A 14,190-nucleotide genomic window follows, 5' to 3' on the forward strand; every position below is an offset into this window, starting at 1 on the left:
TTCAATATATAACAATTAGATATATAGGTAATACAAAAGCCAAAAAGACAGATCGTATGATAGTAAAGTAATAATTGCAGTATATAATTTACTCAGAATGTCTTGTCTTGTTTCTGACAAGATTCAACCACATCATTTAGTTTCCTCCTCATAACATCACATATACTCTCTTTGAAAGGCTGGGATGCATCAGGAAGCAGATGTTATGTCCCTTCCAAGTGCCGACAGCATTGGCAGGTTGATTCTTGCTGCTCTTACCTGTTGCCAGGTAGATGGGGTGTTGCTGTGCAGGACTCCAGCTCTGGATGGCTGTGCGGTTAATTTCTTTAAGTTTCATCCTGGAAAGTAAATGCATGCAGGGGTCACAATAGAGTATGTGCAAAATGTCCTAAACCTGAAGTGATTTGATTTTGTTCCTCCTTTTTGATTTTTTTTAAAGGAAATAACAAATAACACGTATCATGTTAATTTAATCTGAGAAAATAGAGCTTTTTGACAGCGGTAACAAGTCTTCTACGTTTATTTCGGAATATACGTTTCTGAAACCAACACAATTTCATTTAATTATTATATGAAATTACACACTTTAAATCCATTAAGAGGAAGTCTTTCTCTGTAAAAATGTACAGAGTATAAGAGCTGCATATTTACGTTCTTAACATTAGGAGGTTTTTCCTCTTCTGCAAAACAGAAAGTGTTTTTTCAACCTTGTTCTTAACTGAAGCAAATTAAACACAAAAAGCAAAAACAACTCTACACTAAACATTTAGGAATAAATTTGTCACGGTGGACAATATCACACAACAAATATTTACATTTGTAAAATCTTCACAAAGTTCACAAAGTCAAAATTGGATGTTTTGTTCCTCAGATTTGAGTTTGTAAGTTGCAGTTGCTGATATTCCTTCTTGATCATTTTGTAGCAATTTTTGAGGAGTTAATAAAGTTCAAATTTGAAGATCTTATCACATTTTATACAATAAGAAATTCAGTTGTTTTTGTTCTTCAACTTGGAAGCTCAGAGTGAATTTATAGAATCAGGATTTGACAAATAAAAAACAAAATTGAAATCAGAATTTCTCATTTTTATTCTTGAAAATCTGATTTCAATTCCCACACATTTTTGAGTTAGGAAAGTCAGAATGAGTGAATTTTTGTGCACATTTTTGATAAAGTCAAAATTGGGAAAAAGTTTCGTCTTCACATTTAAAAGCCAGAATTAGATTTGGGTTTTTTTCTCAGATTTTTTTAAAGAGATTTCTTTCAACTTTTTTGCATTTTTAGAGTCAGACGTAATGAATTTCATTTAACATGATGACAAGTACAACACCTTTAATAAAACTTACTTTAAATATAGTAAAATTGAAGTCTTGAAAAGTACACAAAAAACAGCTGGTAGTTAAGTTACTTTTTCCACCACTTACATTTATATAAATCTTCGAAGAAAAAAAAATCAAAGTCAGCTAGTGTGACATAATTTAGCATCAGAAAGGTTATGTATGCGTTGTGTAGAGATTATGTTTTGTATGAGGCCCTTTGACCTGTTTCTGGAGGGACTTTTATCTTATTTTCTTGGACCCTCCAGAAGAACTGACTGATAACAGAAACTAAAATAACCACCGCGGTTGAATTGGTTTGATATTGGATATTGGATATTCGACATTCAAAGACATCCATTTAACTTGTGATACATACCACTGATTTTGGTCATATTGCTTGTGATGCGTTCATGGTCATCTCTAGACTATATATCACAAGAGAGTAATTATTATAAAATCATATTATGGGCTGATTTTATGTGGTTTTAAACTATATATCACAAGAGAGTAATTATTATAAAATCATATTATGGGCTGATTTAATGAGGTTTAATGAATTCAACACCCATAAAACTTGTGATCACACTCTCTCACACTCTGTCAGCTGACTCTAGGTTTGACGAAAAAGTGATTTCCAGTCCTCGCTTGTGTGCTCATAGTATGAAAAGTTTACATGTCATGAAAAAACACTTTGATGTTTTAGAGAGAGTAGAAGTTTTCCTCCGTGTTGAAGTTTACAAGTGGTTTGAAAACAATTGGTGGTATGTATCACAAGTTTTATGGGTGTTGAATTCATAAAACCACATTAAATCAGCCCATAATATGATTTAAACCACATTAAATCAGCCCATAATATGATTTTATAATAATTACTCTCTTGTGATATATAGTCTGGATGACCATGAACGCATCACAAGCAATATGACCAAAATCAGTGGTATGTATCACAAGTTAAATGGATGTCTTTGAATATCCAATATCAAACCAATTCAACCGCGGTAAAATAACCCCCTTTTTTGTCCAAAATGCGACCACTGGGGGAAAGTTTTCACCTAAGACTGCCCAGGACACACAAGTGTGAAATATAAAAGTCTGACTGTGTCGTTTACGTGCAGGAAGAGACGAGCAGGTGTAAATAAATGACACGACGGTGGTTTATCCCCACGCAGCTCCAGGACTGCTGACATTCACCTGCATGGTTTTACAGCAGGAACAAGCCTAAAGATTGTGCACTTTTAATCTCCAGCTACCAGCTGCTGCAGAAGGTGCATGTTTGTCGGGGAAACAGAGGAGAAAGGGGACGGTTTGTGTTGGATAATCGCTAGTCTGAGGCGGCTTACCTTCTCCTCTAGTTGGCTCCTCACGTCAACACATAAAACAGCTCGGACAAGTCCCCGTTTTTTCCCCGAGTTTGGACGAGGATCAACGGCCGTGGAGGCAGAAGGGCGAAGGCTGCTGGGTTCGAGACAGATTTCCACGTCCACACTGGTCTCCATCAACGTGGCACTAAGCAACAGTCTCCTCCTCCGCCGAAGAAGAACGCAGACTTCCGGGTCAGCCGTGCTAACCATGCTAACGACGCTAATGTGTCAATAAAGTTGAAACTTTATTGACAATAGTTCCTTAGGATTTTATACACTGTCTTAATAATAAATATAAATTAAATATTAAATATGAATATATTATTGAGGTAGTTTTCATAAATAAATCCCATCTAAACGGTAGAAGATGACTATGGAGGATTTTTTGTGCCAAAATTAAATAAATAAATACATCATTAATGAATTAAAATGGGAATGAAATATATCATGAATTAATTAAATGTGTCATTAATTAATTAAAATTAGAATGAAATATGTCATTAATGAATTAAAATACAATTCATTTTAAGTACAAATATATATTTATTATTTCAGCATTTAATTAATTAATTACACATTTAATTAATTATTTCGTGTTGCGTGTGAATCATGAAATGTAAAACTGCATTTAATTAATTAATGACACATTTAATTAATGATTTCGTGTTGCTGAATCATGAAATGTAAATGTAAAACTGTCAGTTTCACTCGTCATATTGACATATTTCATTCTAATTTTAATTAATTAATGACACATTTAATTAATTAATGATATATTTCATTCCCAATTTAATTAATTAATGATGTATTTATTTATTTAATTTTGGCACAAAAAATCCTCCATAGATGACGGAAAGAAAAGCGTTGGCATTTAAAGGAGACTTTCAGAATCAGGTTCATTGGCCAAGTCAGCTCAAACAAGAAAGGGAATTTGACTCGGGTTGTTTCACTCACTGTACAGTAAATAGACAAATGACAGCTCTTATATACAATTTTTTTTAAGTGAAAGGTGCAGCATTATGACATGGTTATTGAAAGGTGCATTGTTACAGCATATGATTGTGGTTCTTCTTCTTATTATTATTATTGAGACTCTATGAGAGATGAGAGTTCATCAGAGCAAAGAGATGTGATCACAGTGAAGACTTTAAGGCATGATGAAAGACATTTTACAGGAATTACAGCAATTCTACACACAGGACCTCCAAAAGTATTAAGAGAAAGTGACATAATTGTAAATTGAACCATAATTTAATACATGGGTAAATATTGTTTGCAGTCAATGACTGCCTGAAGTCTGAGTCCAATGGACATCACCCATTTATGAGTTTCCCTTAGAATCAGAATCAGGTTTATTGGCCAAGTCAGGTCAAACTAGACAGGGAATTTGACTCCGGTTGTTTCGCTCACTGTACAGTAAATAGACAAATGGCAACTCTTATTAACATATATACAATTTTTTTTTTTTTTTTAAGTGAAAGGTGCAGCAGTATGAGATACTCACGGTTATTGAAAGGTGCATTGTTGCAGTATATGATTGTGGTTATCATTATTGCACAGTTGATTACGCTGAGACTCAGTGATGAGAGTTCATCAGAGCAACAGCTTGGGGGAAGAAACTGTCTGTCTGGAGAATATATGAATATAAGATAATTAAATAAAAACATACAATTGATTGTATTAAATAATTACCAATTATTTAAAAACTCAGAGTAGACATCATTTATTTGCCAAGTATTAAAATATGAGCCATTCAGTTTTACAGGTTTGTTAGGTCACAGACCCAGATAAGAACCAGTGAATATAGGGAGAATCCTCACGCTCAATATTTTCATTGTTCAAAATAATCTATAAAACCATGTCACGTCCTGCTTAAACATCTCACACGAATCAAGTCTAACATTTGAGCATTTATAAACCTTTTATAGTTCTATTGAAATCAGTCCCTGTTGTTTTAATCAGAGCATGTCACCAACATCAAGAAAATCTTAGGAAAGTGTTACAGGAACCAAGAAATACATTAAAATTAAGAAAAAGGGTAAAGACGTAACTTGAAGCTGATAAAGCACCACCAGACATTTCATACTTTGGTTTCATAGTAGATGTGATGCTCTTTTCTTTAATAGGCTGATTTTGTTTTCCCTCTTTCGAGCTGATGTACCTCATCAAAAATGCCTGTGGCTGACATTGTGGCTCGTCATGTAGATTTCATGAAATTATTTTTTTCTTTAAATCTTGCAGTAGTGGAGTTTCCTGGGTCTTCTTCCACGGAGCCCATCATTTGTCAAAAGCCGACAACGACAACAAGCCGCACATCAACCTTGGAGCACAGCTTGAACTTTCTTCCATCCACACAATCCTTCACATAATTTAATGATTTCTAACTTTAGATCAATCAGGTGAACTAAATAACAGCTTAATGCCAAGAAAACACAGAAACACTAAAACATCAGGAAATGTAAACTTAAAGGAGACAGTAGATTATTGCTATGGCCTTCACAGACAACTCTTTTCAGAAACCTTTACAACATGGACAGATAGAGGTATTACAGCCATATGCACAATGACAGAAGGTAACATTTTTAAATCATTTGAAAGGCTTAAAACGAATTTGAACTAGAAAACAAAGATCAGTTTCGCTTCTTACAACTAAGACACTTTTTTGATAAACAGGTAAAAATTGTTATATCATCAGAAAGTAATGTGCTGACTAAAATGATGACAAATGCCTACAAGGAAATGCCCTCCAAAGCTGTCTCTAAACTATACACATGTCTACAGAAATATAATGGTAACACCTGACTGTATATAAAATCTAAATGGGAAGGTGTATAACAGACCAAAATTTCAGAGTGTGAGTGGAGCCTATTATACAAAACACAACATCTCTACAAACTCCAAACGCTGGAGAGAGTTTGGATGGAAAAATTTGACATTTCTTTGTCAGGCCTCAGATTAGAAGCAAACAGACTGGATTACAACAACGTGGAAGCTATAATGCCAACCACAATTATATTTTCTGGTCATGTGCCAAATTACAATCTTTCTTGGATGACAGTAGACTATTGGGCTTTTGGAGGTCATTTTAAATTATAAGGTTCCCAGGGACCCACGGGTTCTGTATCTGGGATTGATCCCAGAAGGAGTTGTTATGAAAGGACTGGAACCTCCTATAGTCCAGTCAATCTAACTCAAAAAAGGGCCCAACCCAGGAGAAATTGCAATAGTAATGTTTCATAGTTTTTATTGGTCCAAATACCCTCCTGCATCATATATTAAAAGTATACCTTCACAGATTTAGTGGAACATGCTTTTTTTTCAATGTCAAAAGCAACATTTCAACATGTTAAAGTGACCTGGTCTGGGTAAAATTCTGTTAATATAGAAGGGTCTTTGTACACCTATTTGACATGTGTAGTGTATTTTCCTAAGTTTTTGGGGTCTATCTCTCCAATAATACTAATACTAATATAATAATTTTCAGACCCTGCTCTAATATCATATACCTCATATACCCTTTTGGATATTACTAGCCCAACACCTAATTTTTTTTTTTTACAAAATTTACACTCAAAGTTTGTGCTAGACTGCTCCAATGGTTGTATCTGCATCTAAAATAGGTGTATCTGCATCTAAGATTGTTCCTGAGAGATATGTTTAGTCTTTACCATGACCCCCCACTGACCCCCATCAGTGGCACACGACCCGCGGGCAGGGTGCGTGTGTGTGAATCTGGCAGAGACTGTCGTTGGGGGCTGACCTCCTGTAAGTCAGACATTTCTTTACTTCTACCACTCAGTACTATAAAACATATTTATAATCATCACCAGTTTTCATTTTTCCAGCTTAGCTTACTCTTTATGTTAGCTAGCTGTTCATATTCAGAAGTACAGATGTACGAAAGAAGTGCTGCAGTAGCACAGAAACTTGAGGTCCATGGATTCACACCAGGACACTTCATGCAATATGTTGCAGACATGTTGACCATAATATCCGAACAATTGATGGCCATGGAACATTCCATGGCATGGGAATTATTGCATGCATCACCCCCAAAATTGAACGAGCTTCAGTCATTCCACGTATCAAGGTGACAGCAAAAGACCTAGCAGATGTTGGACGCATTAACATTGTTCAATATGTACAGAAGTCTGGGGGTCTTAAAGACCTTACCTACAGTGAAATTGAAGAGCACTCTGAAGACAATAGAGAGACAGCTGCTGATACACGCTGGAAGCTGTCCTTGCTGCTTGGCAAATGCTCGAGGCCTGGATGGTCTGGAATGATGAAAATGCTCAACACCGGAGATCATCCTGGTCAGTCATCAGTCATCTTCCTACCCATGATTGACATGGATCCAGGAGATCTGACTTGCATTCATTCCGCTCTCCAGTTCATTCATGATCACGCAACTCGTTACCAGGTCACTCCAATTCTAACTTTTGATCAACCACTGTGGTGGAAAGCGATGACAATTATTGAAAGTGAAGCACCTGGCAGACCACTGAAATCTATTGTTCTCCGACTTGGTAGATTCCATGTGCTCATGAGTTTCCTTGGCACAATTGGTCATTTGATGTCAGGCTCTGGATTGGAAGAAATCCTTGAATGCACCAAATACTGTGCCCAAAATGCTTGAAGGAAAATCAATTGCCAGGGCCATAAGAGGTCATTTCCTGGTTGATGGGGCACTGAACACCCTTCTGGCAGTCAAAACCTTTCAAGTAAACCTGCCCGCCCTGGCAAGCTACGCTGTTGGCTTGAAGGATGTGTCAGAGTTGACTGAAGATGGTACTATTGCGGATGAAAGTGAAAAAACACAAAATGTGACAACTCCAGATGAACCAGTTTCTGATCAGTCTGATGTAGGATCCACAGGCCATTCTAAAGATTTAAGTATGAGCTCTGCGGGTATCCACCTGCCCTCTTTGAGACAAAAACAGTGCTTCTCCCAGCGAACAAACCCCAAAATCGCAAAAGCAATATGGAACGCTGTGCCGCATGATGATGTACCAGAAAGAGACATCCTGTATGTCTTAGATGGAGGGGCCCTCCTCCACCGAATACCCTGGGAGATAGGAAAGACATACGGGGCAATAGTAGATACTTACATCGTTTACATTCAAAAACATTATGGACAATCAGTGGTGATCGTGTTTGATGGGTACAGCAGCCAGCCTTCTACGAAAGATGGTGCTCACAGAAGGAGGAATCCAAAGACTGGCCGGAAGGTTTCATTCACATCAACTATGTCACTGAGTTTGAAAAAGGAGGAATTTCTGTCAAACAATGACAACAAACAATGTTTCATAAACCTGTTGGGGGAAGGACTAAAACTTGCAGGGTTTGATGTTCACAATGCTCATGGAGATGCAGATGTGCTTATAGTTCAAACAACAGGGACAGCAGCATTGAAACAAAGAACTGTCCTTGTGGGAGATGACACTGACCTCCTCATTCTTCTGCTACACTTCTATCAGCAAGGAGAGCTGTACTTCATGTCTGAACCCAGGAAGTTGCCTTTGCCAAGACGCAGGTTTTTGAACATTGGGCATGCGAGAGATGTGTTTGGTGAGGATGTTAGCAACAACATCTTATTTGCACATGTCATGCTTGGCTGTGATACAACATCCAGAGTGTTTGGAGTTGGGAAAGGGGTATCTTTGCGTCTGAGTCAAGAAAACGACTCATTCAGAGTACAGGCCAGCATTTTTCAAAAACAATTTGCTACCAAAGACGAAATTGCTGATGCAGGGGAAAGGGCAATGATGCTAATATACAAAGGTGGAGAGACAGATTCTCTTAATGACCTCAGGCTGAAACGTTTCTACGCTAAGGTGACTGACAGCAAAACTGCTGTCCACCCTCGCAACTTGCCACCAACATCTTCTTCTGCCAGGTTTCACAGCTTCAGAGTGTACCATCAAGTCCAGGAATGGATGGGAAACTCACTACCACCGGAGGAATGGGGCTGGAAGATCCAAGATTCATTCCTCATTCCTGTCCATTCAGACCAGAACCCTGCTCCTCAATCGTTGTTGGAGCTTGTGTGCTGTAATTGCAAGTCAGGTTGTGGCACTATGCATTGCAAATGCCGTCGTCAAGGACTTGATTGCTCCCTAGCCTGTTCAGAGTGCAGAGGTGTGTGCGCGAATATGTCAGCACAACATTTGGATGAGGACATGGAGTAAATATTACATGTAGGCCTACAGTCAAGCTTGGTCTCATTTGGTTTCAGTCTGTGCTGATATGTATCGTAGTTTTTATGGAAAAATATATTACTGAGACAAATTTGGATGGTGCAGAAGATTCAATGATAATAAACCGTTTATGACCTAATTTGATTGACTTATTTGGATTCAAAAAAGGTAATTTTAGCTTAAGGGTACCCCCAAAGGGCACATATACATTCAGAACAGGTCATTTTTGATAGTTGTATGTGAAAAAACACCATAGAAAACCAATGTGTAGACATAAATTATTTGAAAATAGCATATTCAGAAGTAGAGATGTATCATTTTTTTGTATTACGCTATTGCATGAAGGGCCCAAATTTCAACCCCTGAATTTACCTTGATCCACTAAGTATATAATGGTATACTTTTAATATAATATTTGGATGTCCCTAAGGATCACATAAAACCTTGAATGATTACTATTGCAATTTTCCCTGGGTCGAACCACAGATTGACTGGACTACTACCTCTTCAAAATAATGATTGTTGCCTATAAGAAGGCCATTACAAGAAACTGGTTGAAAAGTGACGCTCCACAAACAGGAAATTGGATGGACATTATGGAGATCTACACGATGGAAAAAAAATTACCTTTCATCTGCGAATCAAAGCAGGTGACTGTTGGAATTATTGTAGTAAGTTATCATGCTCGCTATTAACAGAACGTATGATAATTTGCTTATGCCTGTGACACACTGATAAAACAATGCTGTGTTAAGTGATTAAAAAGTCCTGCACAAGACGTTTCCTGACTGTCAGCATAAAGCAGAAATCTGCAGAGAAGAGGAAACTTCTTGTTGCTAAACAAGAACAATCTATACCTGTCCACTGACTGCGACCACTCCCTTTTCCCCTCCCTTTAGGGGCGCAGTCAGCTCTGTAAACTAGGGTACACCCAGAGTGAATAAAAGCAAGGAAGCAGCAGAGACAAATCAGAGTATGTTGGAGATCTTACAAATCTCGACTGCTCTCCTTGCAAGTAAATTCTAATCGTGTTTGTGTCTTTCTTTGTCTCCAGAGAGTTTGATGATACAAATGTTACGTGCCTAAACCTAACAGTGACTTCACACAAAACTGGAGGAAATTGACATTATTCAAAGACAAAGCTCACTCAACTTAATGAGAATTAGTATGCCCCCTCTTGTACCACTTTACTTTATTTAGTTATTTTTGTATATGTATACATGTAACAGTACATAACATTAAAAACATAAAGAGTATAAAAAAATTATCCAGTGTAAAATGGACATGTTGGTTTATGTTAAATAATTAGTAATAATTAGTTAAAATAAAAGTGCTCTTTGTAGATTAACAATGTAATTAATGTTTGTTTGTTTGTTTTTCTTAGGTTTTATCTGCCTATATTTTTTGTTTGCAGGAGTTAATAACTTCTTTGGTTTGAGGGTTGAATCTGTCACTTCAATTGTTTTTGTTGCAATTTTTTTACCACTGTCATCTTTAAGAGGTTCAATTAGATCAGGATTACAGAGGCAATCACACACATGCTTTCTGAATTGTGTGTGTGTGTGTGTGTGTGTGTGTGTGTGTGTGTGTGTGTGTGTGTGTACCAAGGAAAGATCCTACACTACATGTGCCCAATATATTATTCTGAAACTACGTTATTGGATTGTGTTTTATTGGAAAATTGTATTTTGCGTAAAGCAAAAACAGATGAGTTAAAACGTTAAAACATTACTAATGTAAATGTTGTTTTTTTTTTTTTGCCAACACCGTCTTTTTCATGTATAAAACCTTTATTTTGTATTTTGTCCTGTATTCCTTCTGTAAGAATACGATTCAAATAATTACAACCTTAAAGATTATGAATACGAAGTACAACTATGCGGTTGTGGTTCCTTCATTATGTCATAATGTCATACATGTTTAAAAAAAGTTAAAAACATGTATTCATAATTTATGAATACATGTTTTTAACTTGCCAACACCCTCTTTGGTCAGATGATGGCGGTAGTAGTTTGTATAGTTGTGAAATAACAAAGAAGAAGAAGAAGAAGAAGAAGAAGGTGAATAAGAAGAAGACGGAGAAGGAGAAGAGTTTCAGAGACGGACAAGTGGTTGGAGGACGCCAACCGGACCACCTTAAAACATCAAGATTTCACCCAGAAGAGGTAACTTTTAACGCTTCATTTGTGCATTTAAAAGTAGGAAGTTTGAGTTTAAACTTAAGGTTTCTTTGTTTAGCAGCATTAGTTGTACATGTCTAAGATAATTGTCTGTAAACGCGGATGGACTTGTTCATGAGCTGGACAAGTGCATTTTTAAATATAAAGCGCTTTTCAAGAGCTGGACATATATATTTTAAATTATAAATGCTTTTTTGTTTTTGTTATCAGTCATTAGGCATAAGTAGGCGACTGCATACGGGATTTCCTTTACACGTGGTCGCCTGATTGTGCAACAGGCCAGGCTCCTGTTCACTTTAAATGTTGATGGTCTGAATAAAAAACGCTCTAAATAAGGGTTTTCTTCCATTTAAACAACCTTATTTTTGATAACGATTTTGCAGAATTGGAGAAATTACTGTCTGGCAATGTGAAAAGTAGTGTAACACAAACCTAGCTTGGTGTCTTATGCCGCGTTCCATTTGTCCTCGGAAGTGGGGATTTCCCAGTTCCCAGTTGGATTTTTCAACTGGAACGCCCCTCGAAGTGGGATTTCCCACTGGGAAAGTGGGAGAGTCTTCACCACCCCCGAGTTCACATTCCAAGATGGCTGCCCCGGTTGTAAACAGTAGAAGAGAGCTCTGTAAAAATTCGTAGCACTTCATTCTAGTTTTGGTCACACTAAATCAGTCGTATACAAGTATTGTTCGGCATATATATGCTGATATAGTGTAATTTACATTTTTCATGTGGTATATGCAAACTACAAACTTGTTTACCTACTTTGTAACTGGAACGCTGATAACTCGGCTGTGACGTCATTCCGAGTTCCGACTTCCGAAGTAAATGGAACGCAGCATTTACCTCAGAAGTTCGTTTAAAATAGTCTGTGCCATAACAGGTGGAGCAGTGAACTAGACCACGAAGCAGGTTCAGATTCAACCAACATGTGAACAGGGACTGGAGACTTGGTGGTTCTGATCCGGTGTTGTGCCAAAAAGTGATTGCCTGCCAGAATCTAATTTATTCTGATTTCTGGCCTCGGGAGCGCGCACAGCAGCCCGTTGAACGATAGCGCTAAAACGTCAGATTTTCAGTTATGAGGCTCAAGAATGAGATCAAGTCATATTTAGGCAGAGGTGGGTAGAGTAGCCAAAAATTGTACTCAAGTAAAAGTACTGTTACTTCAGAATAATATGACTCAAGTAGAAGTAAAAAGTAGTCATCCAAATAATTACTTGAGTAAAAGTACTTGGTGAAAAAACTACTCAAGTACTGAGTAACTAACTGTTGAGTAACGTCTGATTTATTTTTTTAACACGTCCATTCAAACAGACAAAAGTACAAAATAATCATCTTCAGGCAAATTAAATCAATAAGATAAATTAATAAAAAATAAAATATAGCTTAAATTAAAATAAGCTTAAAATAAATTCAAGTAATTTAATAAATAATAAAATAAGTAAAATAATACAGAATAAAAAAATAAATTAAGCACAAGTAGCACAAAATTTCAAGCCTTTGTACTTTTGTTTTTTAACCAGGCAGAACTAGAACAAGCCCATGAACTCATAGAAACTCTGTGTGTGTTTGAGTCTGTGTAAATGGGACAAAACATGCAAAAACAAACATTTTTCCCAAAGAATCACCCAGTGATGTCATGAGATTGACGCGGATAAAAGGGATAAAAGAAAAGTAACAGCTCAACGTAGCCTAATGTAGCGGAGTAAGAGTTACAGTTTCTCCTTCACAAATCTACTCAAGTAAAAGTAAAAAGTATAGTGATTAAAAACTACTCCTAAAAGTACAGAATTTCCCAAAACTTACTCAAGTAAATGTAACTGAGTAAATGTAACTTGTTACTACCCACCTCTGTATTTAGATAGAAACAACTTTTCATTAACTGTATTTGGCCTTCAATCAATTTTTGTCAGGTGAAAATGCCTATTTTGTGTTGTAATGGTCGTTTAAAAGAGTTAAAAGAAATCCTGTGAGCTGTAGTGTTTATATTATGAAGCTCAAGAACGAGATCAAATCATATTTAGGTAGAAACAACCTTTCATTAATTGTATTTGGCCTTCAATCAATTTTTGGCAGTTCAAAAGACCCATTTTCAGGGGAGAAATCAGATTCTGGCAGGCAATCACTTTTTGGCACGACACCGGGTCTGTGATGCCACAATATCCTGCAGACTTGATTCATTCACTGAATGAGACACCTTAAACGCACATATCCTTTTTACTTAAGAATTTTTAGATCGGCAGTGACTAGAAACACCTAAATGCATGATCATAATTAGAAAAATGCCCCCATCCTTCTTTAAAAATGTGTAATTTAAAAGAAATTTCTATCTAACTTCAACAGATGGATTGAGGCCATGGTGTTCTTGGAAGCGAGGGGAGCCGTTCCACCAGTACGTATTTCTCTGCTTATTTAGTTAAAGACAATGTTATCCCAATGATTATATCAATCACTACCCATCTGACCCATTCAAGTGTTTGGGAAAGATTAATAGTTAATACCTAAATGAGGGTTTTGGCTTTCGTTTTATGTTGTCACTTTCTTCTGGGTAAGTTTTCATGAACGTTTTTTCTTTCTTTCTTTCTTCCTTCCTTGCAGGTCGGCCCGTTGAGTTCAGGCACGTGTAGGCATCTCCAACGCATTTGTTACTGGACAGACTTATCTTTTGTTTTTAAAATAACTTTCAAATAAATTTGTCAAACAGGGATGATGTGTGGTTTTATTTTTTGGTTTGCTGTCATTATCTGAAATGGGGAATTTGTCAATTACAATTTTTAAAACTTTATTTACTTCCTTTGTTGTAACTGTAAAGGGTTTTCAGGACTGGACAAATGACATTTAGCACTATAATTATACTTTAACATACGAGGTACTTTGGTATGTCCATTATAAGCGATATTGTTCTCTACATTTGACTTTGGCATCAAAACATCCTCTGATTTGTTCACAGATCAGCTTTCATCCAGCAATCAAATCTGCTTCCATAGTGTTTTAAGCTTTTTAAAATCCACTAGTTTTTATGCCATAACTCAAGTCAGGGCTACGCCTGTGTTTTCTTGGGATTAAGCTGTTATTTAGTTCACCTGATTGATCTAAAGTTAGAAATCATTAAATTATGTGAAGGATTGTG

At 36.6% G+C, this 14,190-nt stretch overlaps 1 protein-coding gene and 1 long non-coding RNA gene across 5 annotated transcripts in view; one reads left to right on the forward strand and one right to left on the reverse strand.

Annotated features, from left to right (window-relative positions):
- The window catches only part of sec31a (SEC31 homolog A, COPII coat complex component), a 33,077-nt gene extending 30,239 nt beyond the window's left edge, over positions 1 to 2,838 (reverse strand). For all 4 annotated transcript variants that reach the window (XM_061733883.1, XM_061733881.1, XM_061733882.1 and 1 more), the window contains exons 1-2: positions 2,660 to 2,838; positions 259 to 338 (exon numbers count right to left, since the gene is read on the reverse strand). In XM_061733883.1, coding sequence (XP_061589867.1) covers positions 259 to 337 — 79 coding nt within the window. In that variant the 5' untranslated portion in view covers position 338; positions 2,660 to 2,838. The remainder of the gene's footprint in view (positions 1 to 258; positions 339 to 2,659) is intronic.
- An 8,097-nt stretch (positions 2,839 to 10,935) lies between these two features.
- Positions 10,936 to 13,825, forward strand: LOC133454598 (uncharacterized). The gene is made up of 3 exons (XR_009783395.1): positions 10,936 to 11,045; positions 13,404 to 13,452; positions 13,659 to 13,825. It is a non-coding gene; the product is annotated as an uncharacterized LOC133454598 (long non-coding RNA).
- The last annotated feature ends 365 nt before the right edge of the window (positions 13,826 to 14,190 follow it).

The sequence above is a fragment of the Cololabis saira genome, chromosome 11, assembly GCF_033807715.1.
Source record: "Cololabis saira isolate AMF1-May2022 chromosome 11, fColSai1.1, whole genome shotgun sequence".
NCBI lineage: Eukaryota > Metazoa > Chordata > Actinopteri > Beloniformes > Belonidae > Cololabis > Cololabis saira.